Source organism: Podarcis cretensis (assembly GCF_951804945.1).
Source record: "Podarcis cretensis genome assembly, chromosome: Z".
NCBI lineage: Eukaryota > Metazoa > Chordata > Lepidosauria > Squamata > Lacertidae > Podarcis > Podarcis cretensis.
This window is the reverse complement of record NC_137184.1, coordinates 21,291,242-21,312,597: the sequence shown is the minus strand read 5'-3', so window position 1 is coordinate 21,312,597 and position 21,356 is coordinate 21,291,242. Positions and strand designations below refer to the sequence as shown.

The window sequence follows — 21,356 nt, the reverse complement described above, 5'->3', positions numbered from 1 at the left end:
ACTTTGAACCCTGTTTGTCCCCCTTGCCCGTTTGACTTCCCTAAATCACTTTTCGAGTTTCATTCTTGGCGATGATGACGATAACACTCGCAATGCTTTAAAGAGAGCGAGAGCGAGCGAGAGCGCAATACTGTTCCTTCGTTGCCATTTAATTATTGATTTATAATCATTCTATTTTTGCCGCAAATGATCCCAGTGCAAAGGAATTACGCGTGAATGGCAATAGCCGCCACCCATCCACGCATCGGTTTGTGTACAGGTTTTGTGCTACTATTGCTTTACATTGCCTGTCATGTCAGTATTTAATGGAAGACCCGAACGAACAAATATTTAAAAGAAAAAAGAAAAGCAGCAGCCGCCACTGAACCGTCAGGGAGACCTGGAGGGTAACCGCTTTCCTGGAGCAAGAACTAAGGAAAGCGGCAGCGAAGCAACAACTCCTCCAGCCCGCTGTGCTTTGTGCAATGGATTTTCATTTTTATTAAAAATGAAACAAGATGCAACGGAATAAAAAAAGAAGAAAAAGGATGTGTCAGAAGTGGGATTCGAACCCACGCCTCTATACAGAGACCAGAACACCCAGCCCCGCTCGCGGGAAGGCAACTCTATGCGTCCGCCTTGAGTCTGGCGCCTTAGACCACTCGGCCATCCTGACACTGCGGGGAAGAGGCACGCAAAGGGACTCTCAACCTCGCCGAGGCAATAGGTCTCGGCTTCCCTCGCTCCCGATCCTTTCCTGAATCCACAGACCCCGAAACCCCGAGACCGGCCAGAGGAAGGCCAGCCACAAGCTACTCTTTCCCACCCACCACTCCCAAAAGAACTGGGGGGGGGGGGCCGGGCTGGGTCCCTCGGCAATTATTCCAGCCATACTATATTTCCCAGCATGCTCTTCTCGGAAGGCGGGGGGGGGGGCGCACATGCGCAGGTCACGTCTTACACGGCGACGGCCATTGTGCTCTTCACCTGCGCTTGCCAAGGACGCCGGGAGAGGAACTCTGAGGGGCTGAGTCCGATCCTGAGGCAGAGACATGTTTTTTCCTTTGGCAAGGGGAGCTCTGCGCTTCGCGGGTGAGTGTGCAGGGGAAGGTCGGCCCTCCGTCCTCCGCGCGGTTTTGGGTGGCGGCGGACAGAGGCAACCCTCCTCCGACTTCTCCATACTGGCCGGGGTCTCCCTTGCTAGGGCCGTGCTCAGCGCCGGGGTCTCGCGTTTAGGGCCCTCCTGCCTCGCCATCTACTGTGATCTGTGCAGCCTGTCTGTGTGGACGGACCACAGTTGACAGCGCCAGTTGCTGAGCTGCGAGGGTCCTGCGGGAGGTGGCACCCAGGACTACCTGTATAGGCTGAAGCCCCAAACAGCTATGTTGGTGGAGGTGTGGGGGTTTTTTTTTGGGGGGGGGGGAGTTGCTGCTAAAGGGAGACGGTAGTGCAGCGCTTTCATGTAGCCAGGATTTATGCTGGGTGCTGGGGAGCCGTTATGTTGGGGTGGGGCAGAACCTCAGTTAGTTAAATGGCCATCCCGAGCATCACACGTGGCGAATGAGATCCAGCTTTGCCGGCTCCCTCTTCTAGAGATGGATGTAAAAGGAGGGCGAGACGCAGACACTGCAGCAGTTTTAATGGAGACGGCGCTTTGCATTGCCAGCTGTAAAGGAGATGATGTATTCTTGTTTTTCCATTGACCCAGGGGAAAGCGGCTTTCTCCGCAACTAGCCGAGGATTGAGTTCATTGACTGGCAGTAGCTCTCCAGGGATTCAAGGTCTTTCTCATCCTTACTTGCAGGCACTTGGGATTCCACCTGTCCTTTATTATTCCAAAAGAAGGGTGGTTTAAAACACACAAAAGTACGATACATAACACTTTCTAAGCACTGTATTCATTTTAAAAGATGAGATGGCTCCTACATCAAGATAATAACCTAATAGTACAAGGTGACTGGGAAAAGAAGAGGAGAGCAAGCGCTGAATTGGCTGCTTATTCACTGGCAAATCGATGGGGTTGCAATTGTCAGTGCCATGGTGCATTTTCTGCGAGTCCCAGGTTACCTGGTTGGGGGCAGAGGCCATAGCGCATTTGCCTTTGTTTATGCAGTCCTAGGACAACCAGCAATTAGAGCTTAATAAATAATAATCTTTCAATTTCATTCTTGTATGGAGAAAGCACAGTAATCAGTGTGAGGATGCCCCATTGAAAATAAAGATTGTAACTTGATAGGATTGGGCTGTTGAGTACATATTTCTTTCTCTTGGAATTTTAGAGAATGACACATTCAAAGTAGAACTTCATACATGCAAACTTTTGAAAGTGATATTTGTTTCAAATGTTGGAAACCTTTGTTGGCTTCCTGTGAAAACATTTTGTATTTGGCAAATTCATCCAGCTACCCTAAACTACTTTAGTAAGTATGTAGGAATTCTGAATAGTGATGTCAGAACAGTAAAATAAATAGAGATTTCATTCTGGTTCCCCCCCCCCCCAAAAAAAAATGTTTACTAATTTTCACAAAATTATAAACCAACCAACCAACCAACCAAACAAACAAACATAAATCATAACCTTATTAAAGTTATACTTATTAACATTGTTAAGCGACTTCCTCACTTCCCCTTGGTTGGATTAAAATGTATATCTTTTTAATGGTTTTCCAAATAAGATTTCATATAAACTTAACTTAGTCGTTTAACTTCCTTATATTTTTTCAATTTGAAATTAAACATATTAATTCAACACTTAACTTATATAAAATCCTAAGCCAATCTAATACCTGCAAGCTGTTTCAAATTAATTTAACTTAACATATTTAGCTAACTAATCATTAAATTTAGTCCATTCTTCTTGATACTCCTCCTTCTTCTGGTTGCGGACTCTTCTGGTTAGGTCAGCTAGCTCCAAAAAATCCATCATCTTCATCTGCCATTCTTCCACAGTTGGTAATTCTTGCGTTTTCCACTTTTTAGCTAGTAAAATTGGAGCAGCAGTTGTGGCATACAAAAATAATTTAACATCTTTCTTGGGTAATTCCCGACCAATTATTCTAATAAGAAAGGCTTCTGGTTTCTTTATAAATGTATATTTCAACATTTCTTTCTTTCTTTTTTAATTTTTATTCATTTTAAAACATGTTAATTATCATGCATACCACAAAATTTCACATTTTATACAATCTTTTTGGACTTCCATCAACACCTCTGATGATCCCCCATTTTTATCATTTCTTCTGCATTTCTTAAATTCATATTGCCTTTAATTATCTTAACTAATGTCTCCCTTTTTATCCAATTATGCATTAATTCAAATTATTCACCTCACAAAACTTCTTGCAAACCCACAAATGTAATCTGGTCGTCACAATTACTTTTCAAATAGTCCATAAATTTACACCAATCTTCTGTGAATCTTTGGTCCCGCCGTTTCGAATTCTTCCTGTTAGCTTGTCTAATTCTGCATAGTTCATCAATTTCATCCTCCAATCTTCTTTCGTGGGTAATTCTTCTTCTATTTTTGTGCCAATAATATTCTTGCTGCCGTCATTGCATATAAAAACAGCTTACAGTCCTTTCTGTTTATATCATCTCCTACAATGCCCAGTAAAAATGCTTCTGGTTTCTTAATAAATGTATATTTCAACATTTTCATCTCATTATATATCATTTCCCAGAAGTTTTTCACCTTTTTACATTCCCACCACAAATGATAAAATGTTCCTTCTTTTTCTTTACATTTCCAACATTTGTTACTTACCTTATACATTTTAGCCAATTTAACAGGTGTAATATACCATCTATACATCATTTTCATCATTTTCTTTTAAAGCATTGCATGCAGTAAATTTTAAGCCTTCTTTCCATAATTTTCCCCAATCGTTCAGCTGTATACTATACCCAATATCTTTAGCCCAATGAATCATAACCGACTTTACCTTCTCATCCTTCAAATGCCATTCAAGCAGCAATTTATACATTTTAGACAAAATTTTATATTTATTGCTTAATATCTCAACTTCAAACTTTGATTTATTTTCATCAAACCCTTTTTCTTTAAAGTCCTGTTTAAACATTTCATTAACCTGACGATAATGTAGCCAATCATTTACATATTTAACTTCTTCATATGGTTTCATCTTCCATTTACTTCTTTTTGTATTAATCTCCCGCAAGTTATCCAATTTCCACACATATTGATCTTTTGCACACTCATTGCTTCTAATGGGGATAACCAATGCGGTGTTTTTCGTTCTAATAGATTTTTATATCTATCCCATATTTCTATTAGAGATCTTCGAAATATGTGGTTTCCAAATCCTTTATGGGTTTTTGCTTTTTTATGCCATAAATATATGTGGCAACCAAATCTACATTTTTTCCAATTCATTATAAATCTTTTCCCAGAAGTCTTTTACCTTGGGGCAGGTCCACCACATGTGATAAAAAGTTCTTTCTTTTTCTTTACATTCCAACAGTTATGATAAATCTTAGCTGGTTTAAAAGGGGTCAAATACCATCTATACATCATTTTCATTATATTTTCCTTTAACACAGTACATGCGGTGAACTTAACCCCTTTCTTCCACAGTCTTTCCCAATCGTCAAGCATTATGTTATGTCCTAGATCTCTTGCCCAATCTATCATCGCAGATTTAACTCGTTCATCTTTTTTGTGCCACTCCAGCAATAACTTATACATTTTAGACAAATTTTTACCTTTAGTATCCAACAAGGACGCAGGTGGCGCTATGGGTTAAAGCCTCAGCGCCTAGGGCTTGCCGATCGAAAGGTCGGCGGTTCGAATCCCTGCGGCGGGGTGCGCTCCCGCTGCTCGGTCCCAGCGCCTGCCAACCTAGCAGCTCGAAAGCACCTCCGGGTGCAAGTAGATAAATAGGGACCGCTTACCAGCGGGAAGGTAAATGGCGTTTCCGTGTGCGGCTCTGGCTCTGGCCAGAGCAGCGATGTCACGCTGGCCACGTGACCCGGAAGTGTCTCCGAACAGCGCTGGCCCCTGGCCTCTTAAGTGAGATGGGCGCACAACCCCAGAGTCTGTCAAGACTGGCCCGTACGGGCAGGGGTACCTTTACCTTTACCTTATCCAACAGCTCCGTCTCCAACTTAGATTTTTCAGAAGATTTCATTCAGAGCTTTTCAGATTTTTCAGAGATTTCATTCTAAATTCTAATAGCAGGTGTAAATCCAGTGTGTAGTACCCTAAGTGGGGAGCATTAAAAGTACAAAAAAAAACCCCTGAGTCAAGTGTTACCGCAACAAATCCAATGGGAATGAGAGGCTGTGAGTTCTGAAATGTGGGTTCACTGATGTCTTTCAATAGCTTGGCTATAGAAGAGGCTCTCTTTTCCTGCAGAGAGAGGGACAGATAATAAAGTGCAAAGTGTGTGGGTATGGAAATGCATCGGATGGTGGACTTAGTTTCCCATTGATCACAAAGTGGAGTGTGTCTGAACGAGTGGATCCCATTGCAAACAAGTCATGCAACTTCACAATTTGCCAAGTTGTTTTTGTTGCAGCCATATATATGCACTGTAATATTCAAATGGTTTGAAAGTACCTGTGGTGGAGGTTGTAGTTCTTTCCTAGTTAATGCACAAGTCATCACATAGTAAAAGAGGTTCTTAACTAAAGGTTTCATCTTGTGTTTTAGCTCGTGGCATGCAGCGTACTGCGGCAAGACAAGTTCACCATAAACATGGGCCTGATTTTCATGATAAATATGGCAACTTGATTTTACTTGGTGGGGCTCTGTTTTGTGTCTCCATTTGGAGCTATGTAAGTATTTCAGCTTTGCATTTAGCTCTGTCAATTGGAAGTAACAATTCCTTCTGGAAAAGCCATAGGTCAGGCTATATATGGATGAAATTTAATTTTACAAAAAATTAACAAATGAAAGCATCATCACAGCTCTTTAAGAAATCCCGAGAAATTGTGTAAAATATTTTCCTATTCTGCCATTAAAAAGAAAATACAGTGGTACCTCGGATTACATACGCTTCAGGTTACAGACTCCGCTAACCCAGAAATAGTACCTCGGGTTAAGAACTTGGCTTCAGGATGAGAACAGAAATCGTGCTCCGGCTGTGCAGCGGCAGCGGGAAGCCCCATTAGCTAAAGTGGTGCTTCAGGTTAAGAACAGTTTCAGGTTAAGAATGGACCTCCGGAACGAATTAAGTACTTAACCCGAGGTACCACTGTATGGTTACTCTCATTGCTTAGCATCCCGAGGTTGATGTACTGCAGTGGTGGTATGACACTTAAAAGATTTTGCAGGACAGATTTGCCTTTAAAGTGCAACATTAAAAAATGTGTTGCACTAAGGGTTTTTTTAATTAAAATTTATAAGCCACTTTTCTGCCAAAGGAGGGCCCTCAGAGCAGCATAATAGTTAAAAGTTCAGGACACAGATTCTGTAATATGAATAATTTCAGCAGCATAAGAGCAGAATCGACAATCAACTTTTTGGCCTCATCAAAACCATATGAAATGAGGGAAAACAGCTAAGCAACATTTTAAAAATCATATCTAGGTTAGCCTTCACCAGTCAGAGGCAGGCTAATGAGGAAGAGGGCAGTTTAGTCTTCAGTAGAAGCTCCACAGTCTGGATGCTGCAACTAAGAAGACTAAGAAGACATGTGTGCCAAATAGATTATAAAGTCTTAGATTGGGAGCTAGATTTAATTAATATATGGTGGTTTAGGACATCAGTGGAATGAAGAAATAGTAAGCTGCCAGAACTTGAGTTCTGCCTTGACATATTGAAGTTTGGTCTGTGGAAACTGATGTATAACTGGTCCTTAATTTACACAAAACAATTTTACAGTTAAGCTTCATGCCTTCTGTTTGTGCAGCTGGTTGAGTGGTGTTGAGGGCTACACCAAAGTACAGGAAGTTTATAGCTTCAGAGAGACATGTCTCGCTCTCTGAAGAAAACACCTGTCACTGCTTAACAATATATAACACTACATTGCTATGTACAGTACCATATGTATAGAATACCCTTTTAAAAAATTACATTGGATAAATCCAGATCAGAATGCTTCAAGAGAACTTAAGGGGCCATTGGTTATTTTTTCATTGTTTCACTGATGGTACGTGCACATTGTCTCATTACAAAGAGAAAAAAGGTACATTCAGCTGGTTTGCCTTTGAGAATCTGACTTAAAACTTGTAAGAGAAAGTTGTAGTTGCAGCTGTTGGAAAGTAAGATTTCACTGTGCTTGACTGTTGATTCTTTACTGTTACTTGCAGGTTGTAACACAAACAGGGATAGAATGGAATTTGTCTCCTGTTGGTCGAATTACCCCAAAAGAATGGAGAGAGAAGTAAAGATGCTGAGTTAAATCCTCTGCTGAAATGTTGGGAGCAGCCATGGGTTCGCTGGAGCTTTTATTGGAATGTACTAATACTATGCCTGTAGAGGGCACAGTTATCTGTGATTTAATAAATGCATTTAAACATTAAAATTATTGGCTTTGTTCCATTAATTTTGTCCCTTATAGCTAGGTAGAAAAGAGTACTTTGGTAGTACAGATTACTAAACTGAATTGTTAAAATGCATTGTGCCAGTAGAGTATTGTGCTTATGAAACTAAAAAAGAGCCAGTCCCAAAACAATTGGAGGCAGAATGTGACATACATGTTTGACATGATGTTCTTCATGGATTAGAATAACTTCACTAACTCTTCCGTCATTGGTTTCTGGACACAATAAAATACACATGAACATGCACACAACATGCATAGAGTTACAATTGGTAAATGATATTAACATATTGCTTTATCAATAGGATTAAAATTTTATTTAATTTCTAAACTTTGAGAACAACATGTATAGTAACCACACTTAAAGTGTTTAAGGTAACTGAGATGTCATATGCAAAATATACACATGAAAATATATCTGTCAAATTATGTGAAATGCTGCAAGGTGGGCTCTGTGGCACTCTGATAAGTATTTTATATTATGTCATTGAAATAGTTTAATTCGAAGGACTAGACTTATCTGTGTTTAGGTAACAGACTGAGCTGCAAACAATGAATGTCTGCTGATATTTGTTTAGTCGTTTAGTTGTGTCCGACTCTTCGTGACCCCATGGACCAGAGCACGCCAGGCACTCCTGTCTTCCACTGCTTCCCGCAGTTTGGTCAGACTCATGTTTGTAGCTTCAAGAACACTGTCCAACCATCTTGTCCTCTGTCGTCCCCTTCTCCTTGTGCCCTCCATCTTTCCCAACACCAGGGTCTTTTCCAAGGAGCCTTCTCTTCTCATGAGGTGGCCAAAGTATTGGAGCCTCAGCTTCACGATCTGTCCTTCCAGTGAGCACTCAAGGCTAATTTCCTTAAGAATGGATGCATTTGATCTTCTTGCAGTCCATGGGACTCTCAAGAGTCTCCTCCAGCACCATAATTCAAAAGCATCAATTCTTCGGCGATCAGCCTTCTTTACGGTCCAGCTCATCACTACCGGGAAAACCATGGCTTTAACTATATGGACCTTTGTCAAAACAAAATAAAAAAAATTCCTTCCAGTAGCACCTTAAAGACCAACTAAGTTAGTTCTTGGTATGAGCTTTCGTGTGCATGCACACTTCTTCAGATACAGATGCATGCACACGAAAGCTCATACCAAGAACTAACTTAGTTGGTCTTTAAGGTGCTACTGGAAGGAATTTTTTTATTTTGTTTTGACTATGGCAGACCAACACGGCTACCTATCTGTATAGGGACCTTTGTTGGCAAGGTGATGTCTCTGCTTTTTAAGATGCTGTCTAGGTTTGCCATCACCTTTCTCCCAAGGAGCAGGTGTTTTTTTAATTTCGTGACTGCTGTCACCATCTGCAGTGATCATGGATCCCAAGAAAGTAAAATCTCTCACTGCCTCCATTTCTTCCTCTTCTGTTTGCCAGGAGGTGATGGGCCCAGTGGCCATGATCTTGGTTTTTTTGATGTTGAGCTTCAGACCATATTTTGCGCTCTCCTCTTTCACCCTCATTAAAAGGTTCTTTAATTCCTCCTCACTTTCTGCCATCAAGGTTGTGTCATCTGCATATCTGAGGTTGTTGATATTTCTTCCGGAGATCTTAATTCCAGCTTGGGATTCATCCAGCCCAGCCTTTTGCAGGATGAATTCTGCATATAAGTTAAATAAGCAGGGAGATAATATACAGCCTTGTACTCCTTTCCCAATTTTGAACCAATCAGTTGTTCCATATCCAGTTCTAACTGTAGCTTCTTGTCCCACATAGAGATTTCTCAGGAGACAGATGAGGTGATCAGGCACTCCCATTTCTTTAAGAACTTGCCATAGTTTGCTGTGGTCGACACAGTCAAAGGCTTTTGCATAGTCAATGAAGCAGAAGTAGATGTCTTTCTGGAACTCTCTAGCTTTTTCCATAATCCAGCGCATGTTTGCAATTTGGTCTCTGGTTCCTCTGCCCCTTCAAAATCCAGCTTGCACTTCTGGGAGTTCTTGGTCCACATACTGCTTAAGTCTGCCTTGTAGAGTTTTAAGCATAACCTTGCCAGCGTGCGAAATGAGTGCAATTGTGCGGTAGTTGGAGCATTCTTTGGCACTGCCCTTCTTTGGGTTTGGGATGTAGACTGATCTTCTCCAATCCTCTGGCCACTGCTGAGTTTTCCAAATTTGCTGGCATATTGAGTGTAGCACCTTAACAGCATCATTGTTTAACATTTTAAATAGTTCAGCTGGAATATCATCACTTCCACAGGCCTTGTTATTAGCAGTGCTTTCTAAGGCCCATTGACTTCACTCTCCAGGATGTCTGGCTCAAGGTCAGCAACCACACTACCTGTGGTGTATGAGACATCCATATCTTTCTGGTATAATTCCTCTGTGTATTCTTGCCACCTCTTCTTCATGTCTTCTGCTTCTGTTAGGTCCTTTCCACTTTTGTCTTTTACTATGGTAATCTTTGTACGAAATGTTCCTTTCATATCTCCAATTTTCTTGAACAGATCTCTGGTTTTTCCCTTTCTATTGTTTTCCTCTATTTCTTTGCATTGCTCGTTTAGGAAGGCCTTCTTGTCTCTCCTTGCTATTTTTTGGAAATCTGTATTCAATTTCCTGTATCTTTCACTATCTCCCTCGTATTTTGCTTGCCTTCTCTCCCCCGCTATTTGTAAGCCCTCGTTGGATAGCCACTTTGCTTTCTTGCATTTCCTTTTCATTGGGATGGTTTTAGTTGCTGCCTCCTGTATAATGTTATGAGCCTCCATCCATAGTTCTTCAGGCACTCTGTCCACCAAATCTAAATCCTTAAACCTCTTCCTCACTTCCACTGTGTATTCGTAAGGGATTTGACTTAGATTGTATCTTACCGGCCCAGTGGTTTTTCCTACTTTCTTCAGTTTAAGCTTGAATTTTGCTATAAGAAGCTGATGATCTGAGCCACAGTCAGCTCCAGGTCTTGTTTTTGCTGACTGTATAGAGCTTCTCCATCTTTGGCTGCAGAGAATATAATCAGTCTGATTTTGATGCTGGCCGTCTGGTGATGTCCATGTGTAGAGTCGTCTCTTGTGTTGTTGGAAAAGAGTGTTTGCGATGACCAGCTTGTTCTCTCTGCTGATATTGTCAGCTCTTAATCAGGACTTAAGAACCACCTGTTTTGGGAAGCCCTTGTTATAAATCCTATAAACTGTTATGATGTACAGTTTCTCTTTTAATATAGAAACTGTCCATATGACAGTTTAGAAGTTTGGGGTAATTTTTAGAATGATGTAACAATGAATTTCTGTCTGTAGGCTTAGTATACTCTGTTACACAAAGACATCCAAGAATGGAATTTTCCTTAGATAAATATGATATGCAAACTTGACATTATCGTTAATTGAGTTAATCCAACAAAAACAAACAAACCTTGGAAAACATCTCCCATAATATCTGAAATACTTGTTAAAGGGGTTATGGTAGAATTTATGGTATTCTTAAGCTCAGTCATATGTAAACGGGCAGTGATGGAAACTACTGAGTTGCCCATAGCAACCCCCTTTACCTGGAAAAAGGATTATTTTTTTTTCTGGAATAATGTCTAATTTAAAAAATAGGTTTGTTATCTGATGGATTGGGAAATTAAAACTAAATGTTGGAATGGCTGCCTCCTGGTATAGATGTATAATTGACATCTAGTGTAGTTAAATATGTGATTGTCAGTCTTTCAGCCTTTTATTGATTGAATAAAGTATGCAATATATAGTGTAGCACACCAACTTTTCATGTTAACACTGTGAGAAGCAAGAAAACTGACTATAAGTTTAGACTGCTTTAGACTATAACATAACTTTAGACTGCTGCAAGAAACTGGTAGACAGTTACAGCTCTGCAACTCAAGACAATAGCATCTTTCCCCCCAGCAGCTGGGTCTTAAAATTTTAGTTTCATCTACAGAAAAGGGGATAACGTAACACTGGAACATGCTCCATAAGGCCACTGCCATAAGCAAAAGGATGCTTTCTTTTTTTCTTAAAGGGACATTTCTAAAGTGTAATTTGCAACAGTTATATCCACATCCGAAAACAAGTTAAAGCAGTTCTAAGAGGATTAGATACTAGCTTTATTGAAGTGCACTCAAGTTTGTATTAAATCATTGCATAACAAAGGGCTGTTCTTGGCAATGCCACCCAAACCATAATATGTTAAGAACAAACTCCCTCATGCCTGGGCCCATGGCAAAGTGTCAGTTCCTCAGGCAGGCTTTTAAGCATCTGTCCAAAGGCACCCTGCTGGATCAGGCCAATAGCTCATCTAATCTAGTAATCTACCTGTGGGAGGCCAGAAAGCAGGACTTGAGCACAAGGGCAACACTCCTGTGGCTTCCAGGAACCAGAATTCAGAAGTATTACTGCCTTTGATATTAGTGGACAAAGAATACATCCCTCATGGCCAGTAGCTATCTATGGGCTTATCCTCCCATCAACTTGTCTAAACCTCTTTCAAAGCTATTCCAAGTTGGTGGCCTTCGCTGCATCCTGTGGGGGTGAGTTCCACAGTTTAACTGCGCTACATGAAGAGGTACTTTCTTTTATTCCGTCCTGGATTTTCCATAATTCAGCTCTATTGGATTCCTATCATTTATTATTTATATTATTATGAGAGAAGGGGAAAAACTTTTCTGCATCAATTTTCCTTTTCTCTAAACTGAGCCCTCCCCCCTGCAAAGCTGCCTCTGCACACTTCCAGCCTTCCTTTTAGACCAGGAGTGAGAAACGAAGGTTGGATTACAGTGTGGTTGGACTACAGCTCCCACCGCACGTCAGCTATTCGCCCTTGCTGGCTGGGGCTGATGGGAGTTGGAGTCCAGCAGCGGGTTCCTTTACGGGCTCTGCCTTAGAGGTTATTGAGGCGGGGCATCATGTGGCCTATCGTCATCTTCCTTGTCACATGATCATCCATTCTCTTCCACGTGATTCCTTTTGCTTTACAGGCGGGGCGGAAGGAGGGAAACGACGAGCGCGATGACAGCGCAAAGTGTGTAGCAACCGTCGTTGGGAGGGGCGGGGCCAAGCCTCAAGGGGGCGGGGGGAATTTAGGGAAACAGGAGGGGAAAGAGTCCGCCGTTCTGTTTGCGGTCGGCCGGCGCCTCTTGAGGGGCAGAAATCTGGCCAGGTAAGGAGCCTGTCCGGGCGGAGAGGAGCGCCCTCCTGCCACGTGAGAGGCCGGCAGACGGAAGAAAGAACGAACGAGACACCCCTCGCCTGGCGCCTGAGGTAAATCGCTCCTCAGTCTACCTAGCAGGGTTGTTGTGAGGACAAAACGAGGAAGGGGGGAGAGCGATGTGGACCCCTTCGAGCTCCTTGGAGGTGGAAAAGGTGGGCTGCGAATGAATAAATATTATACTAGATGAGACGCATCCACCCCCCTTTCCTCCAGCTTCCTTATTCCCTTGAGCGGAGACTGCTGGGTGTGTAACCGCAATCGACCCCTCCGTGGAAGGACTAGCGTGCTGGAGTCGGAGGGCGGCATGGGGAAGCACTCTGCACAGGCTCAAGAGCTCTCTTGGTCGGCTTCGCTTCCCTCTCCTTCATCTTCCCACAGCGCCTGTTGTGGAGAGTAGCTTTCTGGATTGCAAGCCTCTTGGAGCAGGGATCTCTTCCTTTGTTTAAAGAATAAACAATCTTTTTAAAATTTCCTGTTAAGCAAACTTAATTAATGCACCATCCACTCACTTAGACATTTTTATTTATTTATTCTTAAAGGGAGAGCAAGCGAGAGCCAGAATATGTCCCTCAAGAGGCATCTTTTAGTTCATTAATTAATGCTGATGTACCTGCTGAGTGTGTCTGTCTTTAAAGTCAACCTTCCTGAAAAGCATTTGATTCTGCTTGTGGATGCGAGGCCCGCTCCAGATATGCCCCACCTGTGGAGGTTTCATTCTGTCGGGTATCTTGTGCCTGGGTTTTAGAGATGTCTGCCCACCTTGGCCAGAGGATGGGGCCAGATGCTCTCCCCTGATTTGGTGTGAAATACATGTTTGTGATGTGCAAAAGTTTTTGCTTTTGTTTTAGTCCCTTGTTAGCATTGAGGTGGTTTACCAAGGAGAGCTAGCATATAGAAGAACACAGGGTAAAAGCCCCTTGATCAGTGGGATGCTGATGCTGCTTCATGTAATGAACAGGTCAAGTTTACTCCCTCTGTTGAATCAGCCTTGTGAAATCTATGATATTAGGGCTAGTTACCTGTCAAGGTGTTTAGCTTGTTCCCAGAGGACAATTATGTGGGACATTGTGGACTTGGTGTTTCTTGTTTTGTGCAAAACAGTGTGAACTTTTGATGAACATCTGAGGGATAATGGTGCCAAAACTATGTAAACAGAGATGATTGCATGGGATGGAGCATGGGCCAGGATCCCATGGGCTACAACTAGTTCCACAAGCCCCAGGAGTTGGGGCAATTTTGGACTTATGTTTCTCAAATAGCAATCTCTCATTCCACATGACAAGCTGTTTTTGTAACTGAGAGGTGTTTCATAGGCAGTTTGTGATAAGGAATAGGTGGCTAAGTCTGCTGATTTATGGGAGGATGGACAGAATATGATTGGAGTGGTCTGAAATTGTTCTTTGGCTCCTGTTTTCTGTGATAGAATTTTGTTTGCACATTAATTTAACTACTCTTGCAATCACTGCTTCCCACTAGTTTTTTTTCCTTTCGCATTTATTTTCCATCTTTTTCTCTTTTAAAACTATCCTCATCCATTTTTGTGCAAATATAATTATAGTCCTTCAACTGTTTCTTCTTTCAACATAATATTGGATGTGATAAATGCATTAAGTATAATGCAGTAGGAAAATGCTGTCGTTAAACTGAACCTGTAAGTGTGTACTAATTAAGGTAGGAAATATATATGTATGTATGACAGGTGGTCAGAAAAAGTTCAGGAAGGCTGATTAAAGCTGTTTCAGTTTCTTCTTACTTTTTTGTTTAAAAGCTTTATGTAAACTCCCTTTCATGTAAGTGTCAAAGTAATGTACAACAATCAAATCAACCACTTTAAAATTTCATAAATATACAAACACTAAACATGGAATCACTAAATGATTCTTCTCTTTTTGACATATGTGTGAGTGGCTTTGAAGGGAGGAAAGCTGGTAGAGTAGATTCTTCCTTTCATATGTAATTGCATAATATTTTGATCAAATCCTACACAGTAAACAGGTCACTAGACCTTATTAAGGTAATTATAGGGACACTTTATTTTGCTACAGTTGCATTTAAAAAACAAGCTGAACTACTTTTGTTCTTTATAATGGTACAGTTTAGTATATGCATGTTCTGTTGGTTTAGAAATGGTGGTAATGAATCATTATTAATGAGATCCAGATCTTATTCTGATAATATCTTATACAAGTGGAGAACTGATCTTTCTACTTAAACTCATTCTTGTAATTTAGGGTGATGAGCCAAGGGATACTTTCTTTTAGAGTAAAATAGTATAAAATACTCACACAACTTTTTTTAAAAAATGGAAGTGATATCTGTAATAGACGACTCAAATGATGAATATACTGGTTAGTGAAGTTAAGATTGGTGCCTTATATGAACGTGCAGTGATTTCAGTGAATTGTTTTTCCATGTAAAGTCCGTAACTGATTGAGCCATATAAGAACAAAAGAAGAGCCTGCTGGAATAGGGCAATGGTTCATCTGTTCCAACACACCTGTTCTCATAGCGGCCAAATAGATTCTTGTGAAAAACCTGCAAGCAGGACTGAGGCACAAGAGCCCTCTTTCTCTCCTGTGGTTTCCAGCAATTGCTATTAAAAAGCATTACCACCTCAGGCAGTGGAGACAGAGCATAGCCATCATGACTAGTAGTCATTGATAGCCTTATTCCTAATGAATTTTCCTCATCTTTTTTTAAAGCCATCCAAGTTGTTAGCCATAACTGCTTCCTATATACATCAGACATCCTCCTTCCCCTTTATGTATAATCGAAAGGGGCTTCCTGGCTGTCAGTAAAGTTGTATGTGATGCAACATTTTCCACTACTACTAAACCTTTCTGATTTTAGAAATAGTTTCATAACATTGATAATGTAATGAATGAATACAATAAATGTCAGATTTGACAACTGGAAGGGACACAATACTAGGTAGATCTAAAATAAAAATTCTACTATATATAAGTAGCTATCCCTAGAAAGCGCACAGTATATCTATGCACCCAGCTTTTCAGACATGCTAAAGATAGATTGTTAACCACTTCTGGTGCCATCAGGGTGCCCTTGGGCTTGCTGATCGAGCTCCTGCCAACCTAGCAGTTTGAAATCATACCAGTGTGTGTAGTTAAGTAGGTACTGCTGTGGTGGGAAGGTGCTCGTCATGGTGTTCTGTGTGCCAGAAGTGGGTTAGTCATGCTGGCCACATAACCCGGAAAGCTATCTGCGGACAAATGCCAGTTCCCTTGCTTGAAAGCAGAGGTGAGTGCCACACCCTATAGTCAAATTCAACTGGACTTAACCGTCCAGGGTCCTTTACCTTTACCTTTCCTCAAACAGTTCAGGTATCATCTCAGCTTAATAAGCCAAGATAAGCACCTCTAGGCTATTGATCCACCTGTCACTAGAGGCAGAAGTAATGTTTGTGTACAAGAGTGTCTTTATCAGTTTTGGCTGCTTCACCAGCTGCAACCCTATGTGTTCAGTGATAACCTTTCGTGTTATCTTTCAGCTGGTAACTTCCCATTTGGGCTACTCCAATGCATTATACATAGGGCTACTTTCAAAATGATTCAGAAACTTCCGTTACAGTATGCTGGTGCTTCACCATCTTCACTTGAGCACAGTCCAGCCCATTTCCAAGCCCAGTTGATGCAGAGGTTATGAATCAAGTGCCCCACAAAGTGAAGTGTGGAAGGTGGCTACAGAAGAGAACATACTGTGACGCTCTTAACTGTGGAATGCCCTCCCCAGGGATGCTCACCTGGGACCTCCATGGTGTCATTTCAATGTTAGGTGGATACCTTCTTTAATTTCCTAGGCTTTTCATTTGTTTCATATGTTTTTACTCTTTTGCTTGCTTTTTTAAACACTTTTTTATTTTCATTGAACTTTAATATGTCTCTTTTTTGTTGTGAGATGCTCTGAGAGCTTTAAATAATTATATCTTAGGCTAGTGTCCTTACTTTGGTCACTGAATGTAATATGGAGAAAGGTGCTATTAACGCCACTTGAAATCTGTGGACAGAGACACTTAAATACCATTAGGTGTTACAAACTATATAATAACCTCATCAATACATACTACTAAAAAAGCAGTAAAAAGTACAGGGATGCAGTAAAGCATTATACAGAAAGACAGGATTTAGGGCAGGGGTAGGCAACCCTCCTGATATTGCATTATAACTTCCACCATCCCTGATCCTTGGCCCTGCTGATAAGGACTGAAGTTGGAGTCCAACCAACATCTGGAGGGCCACAGGTTCCCCACTCCTGGCTTAGGGCTTGATTTTGTGTGAATGAGCTAGTGTGAATGAACTTGTTTTTGTGAAGAGTACTAGAACATTGGACGCGGGTGGTGCTGTGGACGCAGGTGGTGCTGTGGGTAAAACCTCAGTGCCTAGGACTTGCCGATCGTATGGTTGGCGGTTTGAATCACCACGGCGGGGTGAGCTCCCATCGTTTGGTCCCAGCTCCTGCCTACCTAGCAGTTCGAAAGCACTCTTAAGTGCAAGTAGGTAAATAGGTACCGCTTTATAGCGTGAAGGTAAACGGCATTTCCGTGTGCTGCGCTGGTGCTGGGTCACCAGCTGCAGCTTCGTCACGCTCGCCACGTGACCTGGAAGTGTCTTAGGACGGCGCCGGCTCACGGCCTCTAGAGCGAGATGAGCACATAACCCTAGAGTCGGACACGACTGGCCCGTACGGGCAGGGGTACCTTTACCTTTACCTTACTAGAACATCAGCCTTCATCTTGGTTATTTACAGTGTTCGAAATTAGCCACTGACTATCAGCCACTCCTGCCAACCTAGCAGTTCGAAAGCACGTCAAAGTGCAAGTAGATATATAGGTACTGCTCCGGCGGGAAGGTAAACGGCGTTTCTGTGCGCTGCTCTGGTTCGCCAGAAGCGGTTTAGTCATGCTGGCCACATGACCCAGAAGCTGTATGCCGGCTCCCTCAGCCAATAAAGTGAGATGAGCGCCGCAACCCCAGAGTTGGCCACGACTGGACCTAATGGTCAGGGGTCCCTTTCCCTTTCCCAGCCACTTGAGACCATATGAAGGTGCCAGGGTGGCGCCTGACGTCTCCACCACCTGGAGGTTCATGCCTGGGGATCTTTGGATTGTGACTGTTTTCACACACTAATACTACATCCAGTAGAATTCTGTCAGTTATATTTTATCTGCACAATCAGAATGGATTTCAGGAACCAAAATGCTTTTTCTCTGCAGCCTGAGCAGGTGTAGTGAACAATATTAGAGTTACTGGTAATTGTTGTAGCTTGTCCTCACTTACTCTACCCCCACTGCCTTGCTCACAGTTGTAAAGAATGTTCTTATGTCTTATTAATGGTCTGTGTCACCATTCAGAAAAAGAGGTAGGAATAGGCCAATATATAGGTTGGCTGTCTCTGGATAAAACAACTTTTCTACTTTAAGTTTTCAAAGTTCTTAACCTAGCACAAGGTTGTCATCTGAACTAACCAGAAGTGAGAATCAATTACAGTCAGTCCATCATTTGAAAAATGAAACTTTAGAGCTGTCTTGCCCAAAAATGGCAACTAAACATTCCATTTTTGTGACTGTAACAGGGGGTGGATCTACAAGCAGAAAGAAAATGCTATAAATAAGTTCGAAATTAAATTGTTATAACAAAAGGGGAAAACACTGTGGAAAATTGCAAATAAATATTTTGTTTTGCTCTCCAGCACAAGCTGGAGTTTTTTGGACTAATGTAGCTGAGTCCCTGGGTTTAAGGAGCAATTAGGTGCCTAGCTTATATATCTGAGTTTCTAACACTGGTTATTTAATTATCCAATTTAATTATTAGCTAAACCTTTAGTTGACTGTTTGGTGAGAATAATGGAGTAGTACATGCTATATTCTGGGGCTTTAAAAAAAATTCTGGCGTGTGACTAACAACAGAAGAAGACAATACTGTATATGGTTTTTCCTTCCAACAATGGCTGGCAGGTGATATGTATGAAGCTATAGGTGTGCCTTGCACATCCTTCATATCACAAAAACACACCTATACTGATAAATTAGGTGAGTAATTAACTAAAATATATTTGATGTACCAGCTTGGCATACAAATTCATCATTAGTGAAGTGAACAAAGGCATCAGTTAAGCATAACAAGAAACATTTATATGTAGAAATATTTGGTTAGGTCCTTGAACTGATAGCAAACATTCCTATTGTTATTTTTAAAAAGGAAGGTCATTTTCCTCTCAGAGGAAGACAAAGGAGAAAAGACTCAGAAAAGAGAGTTTATGTCCTATTTGGAGACCACAAATGGCCAGAGATTATTAGTTTTATTGGCTGTTTTCTTATTTTAGAAGTATTTGTACTTTAAATAATACTTCAGTGCCTTGTAGAAAGGCAGCAAAGTATACTTGCAACTTATGTGCATTTAACTTGTGCACATTCAGCTTTATGTTGATACGCTTTCAATATATAATATACACTTGACCGGCAAGGGGCCGAAAACTTCAGAAAATAATATAAAATCAACCAAAGCTTCGATTTTCCCCATTTTGACGTCATTCTACTCGGTTCCCTCCGGACTCCATGAGGCTACCCTCAGCGCCATAATCCTCGAACCGACAGGTCACGTACGCAGGAAAACCTTAATCCTGTCAGATGGTCAAGTCAAGCCCTTCCTCCGGGCAATGCCAGGTGACAGACGATGCATATCTGCGCCATTGTCTTGCCATCACCTGTACTCAGGAAACGTTTATCCGTGTTTATCTATGCATGTTTCCCCTCCCTTCCTGAAGTGCTGATCTGTGTAACCCCATCTTTCTGAAGTGCTGATCCGTGTAACCCCACCTTTCTGTGATGTATTCATGAGGTCACCCGTGAAACCCGACCTTCCCATAATGTATTCATGACGTTTTCTGCACTATATTCTGGGACTTGGAGGGAACTTTTAAAAGATCATGTCGCCCCATTCTCGGGGTTCAATCTCATCTTGAACTCAATAAACTTGGATCTCCGCATCTTGCTCCGTCTCCGGCTGAACTCATTTCTTCCGCTAGGACCCGCGGACTTAGTCCGACGAGCTGGGTGGCAGGGCAACTCCGCACCCGGAATTTTCCGTAACAATGTGCTTGGCAAAAAAAAATTAAGAGGGAGAAAAGGGGGCAGACTCTGAGAAAAAAGACTTCGGCAATACCATATGCTACTGCACCCATTGTGTTTTGACAACACACGATTTTCGCTTTAGGTGCGGTCTTCAGAACATAACCCCGTGCAAGTTGCAGGTTTGCAGAATAGAAGTATTGAAAATAATATGTAAGTTAATTGCTGTATTATAATGCCTAGTATTAAAATACTGTCTCCATCATGAATTTACTAAGTGTCCGGAGCAAGCCACTGTTGAGGTGTAGCTGCCTATCTACAGCAAGAGTGGCTACAGTTCCCACCATTATTTAGATTATGAATCAGTGCATATTTTTGAAACATGGAAATGTTATGCCTGTATGTGAGGACTGTACAACGCTAGTGTGCTTTAAAGAAGCTTTGTGAAAATACAAGGAATATTGTTAGAAAGCAAATAAGGTCAGAAATATAGTGTTTAATGGCAATATTAAAATTAAGGAATGTGAAGATAGGATTCGAACTACGAATGATTGTCAGAGAAGTTGAGGGAGGTCCAATAAGCTAAAATATGTGATGTGTAAATTGATATGACTGGAGTTTTTCATGGAAAAAATTTTAATAAAAAAAAAAAAAAGGAAATGTTATGCCCGTTGTGCATGTGGAATTAAAAAACAACTAATTCTTCAATTCATCTTGGTTTCTTCATGTGTGAAGTGGCCACCCAACATTGCACAACTTGTGTGACCCACCAAGGTGAGGACACAGAGCAAGGCATGGAGTATAATCTGCTGGACCAGTGGTTTGCAACCAGTGGGCTGTGGCACCCTGGGGTGACTTGAGGAGCAATCGGGGAGCCCCTGGGGATGGCCCTTCCTTTCATTAACTTGCAGCCCATAACTTCCTGCATTACCTCTCTCGTAATCTTCCTGCATCCCTTTCTCCCCCCCCCATATTTATTTTCTTAAAATCTCCCCCCAAAACAAAAAGCTTTCACAGCTTCAGGAGATAACAGTTTCTTAGGTTTACACAGAGGGCTTGAGAAATACAAGAAAATAGCAAAGTAGGTGTGCCTGGATGTGTGTGTGTCCTATAAGGAGAGATTTAAAAATAACCATATTTTAGTGGTTTGTTTGATTCTTATGGGTTCTTTGTAGGTCTTGCTGTTGCAATAGAAGACCAGAGAATTGTGTGTGTTTGTTAAAGACACACTACTAAGTTGCTTTTATTTGCCTTGTGCATTGGTGATGTCATCTAAGTGATTATGGTGACATCTTTACACATAACCAAGGTGTTCTTGTCTCCAGTTCCTTATTTTGGGAGAACATTTTAATCTCTTCTTAACACTATATCCATGTACTGCTTTGGCTCTGCTCTCTGCTTCCTAATGTTAAAAAATGTAAAGTAGCTCTCTATAGTGCTGGAGAGAACAAAGGGGCGTTGTCTACTGCTTTGTCATGAGAGTGTAGTGTGAAAGTTGGAGAGACTAGCGTCCCTCAATTCACCATTTCAGGCTCTTTGAATGAAAAACAGCAGTTGATGAGCTATTTCATCTCTTTAGTTAAAAGATAACACTAAC

General features: G+C 41.5%; 2 protein-coding genes across 2 annotated transcripts in view; both read left to right on the top strand.

The window, feature by feature from the left end:
* The first annotated feature begins 909 nt into the window (after positions 1-909).
* On the top strand, positions 910-7,466 carry COX7B (cytochrome c oxidase subunit 7B). The gene is made up of 3 exons (XM_079961164.1): positions 910-1,071; positions 5,651-5,775; positions 7,252-7,466. The coding sequence occupies exons 1-3, from the start codon at positions 1,032-1,034 to the stop codon at positions 7,327-7,329; spliced, it is 243 nt and encodes an 80-aa protein (XP_079817290.1). The 5' UTR covers positions 910-1,031; the 3' UTR covers positions 7,330-7,466.
* A 5,107-nt stretch (positions 7,467-12,573) lies between these two features.
* The window catches only part of ATP7A (ATPase copper transporting alpha), a 41,580-nt gene continuing 32,797 nt past the window's right edge, over positions 12,574-21,356 (top strand). The window contains exon 1 of the mRNA XM_079961207.1: positions 12,574-12,827. Coding sequence (XP_079817333.1) covers positions 12,792-12,827 — 36 coding nt within the window. The 5' untranslated portion in view covers positions 12,574-12,791. The remainder of the gene's footprint in view (positions 12,828-21,356) is intronic.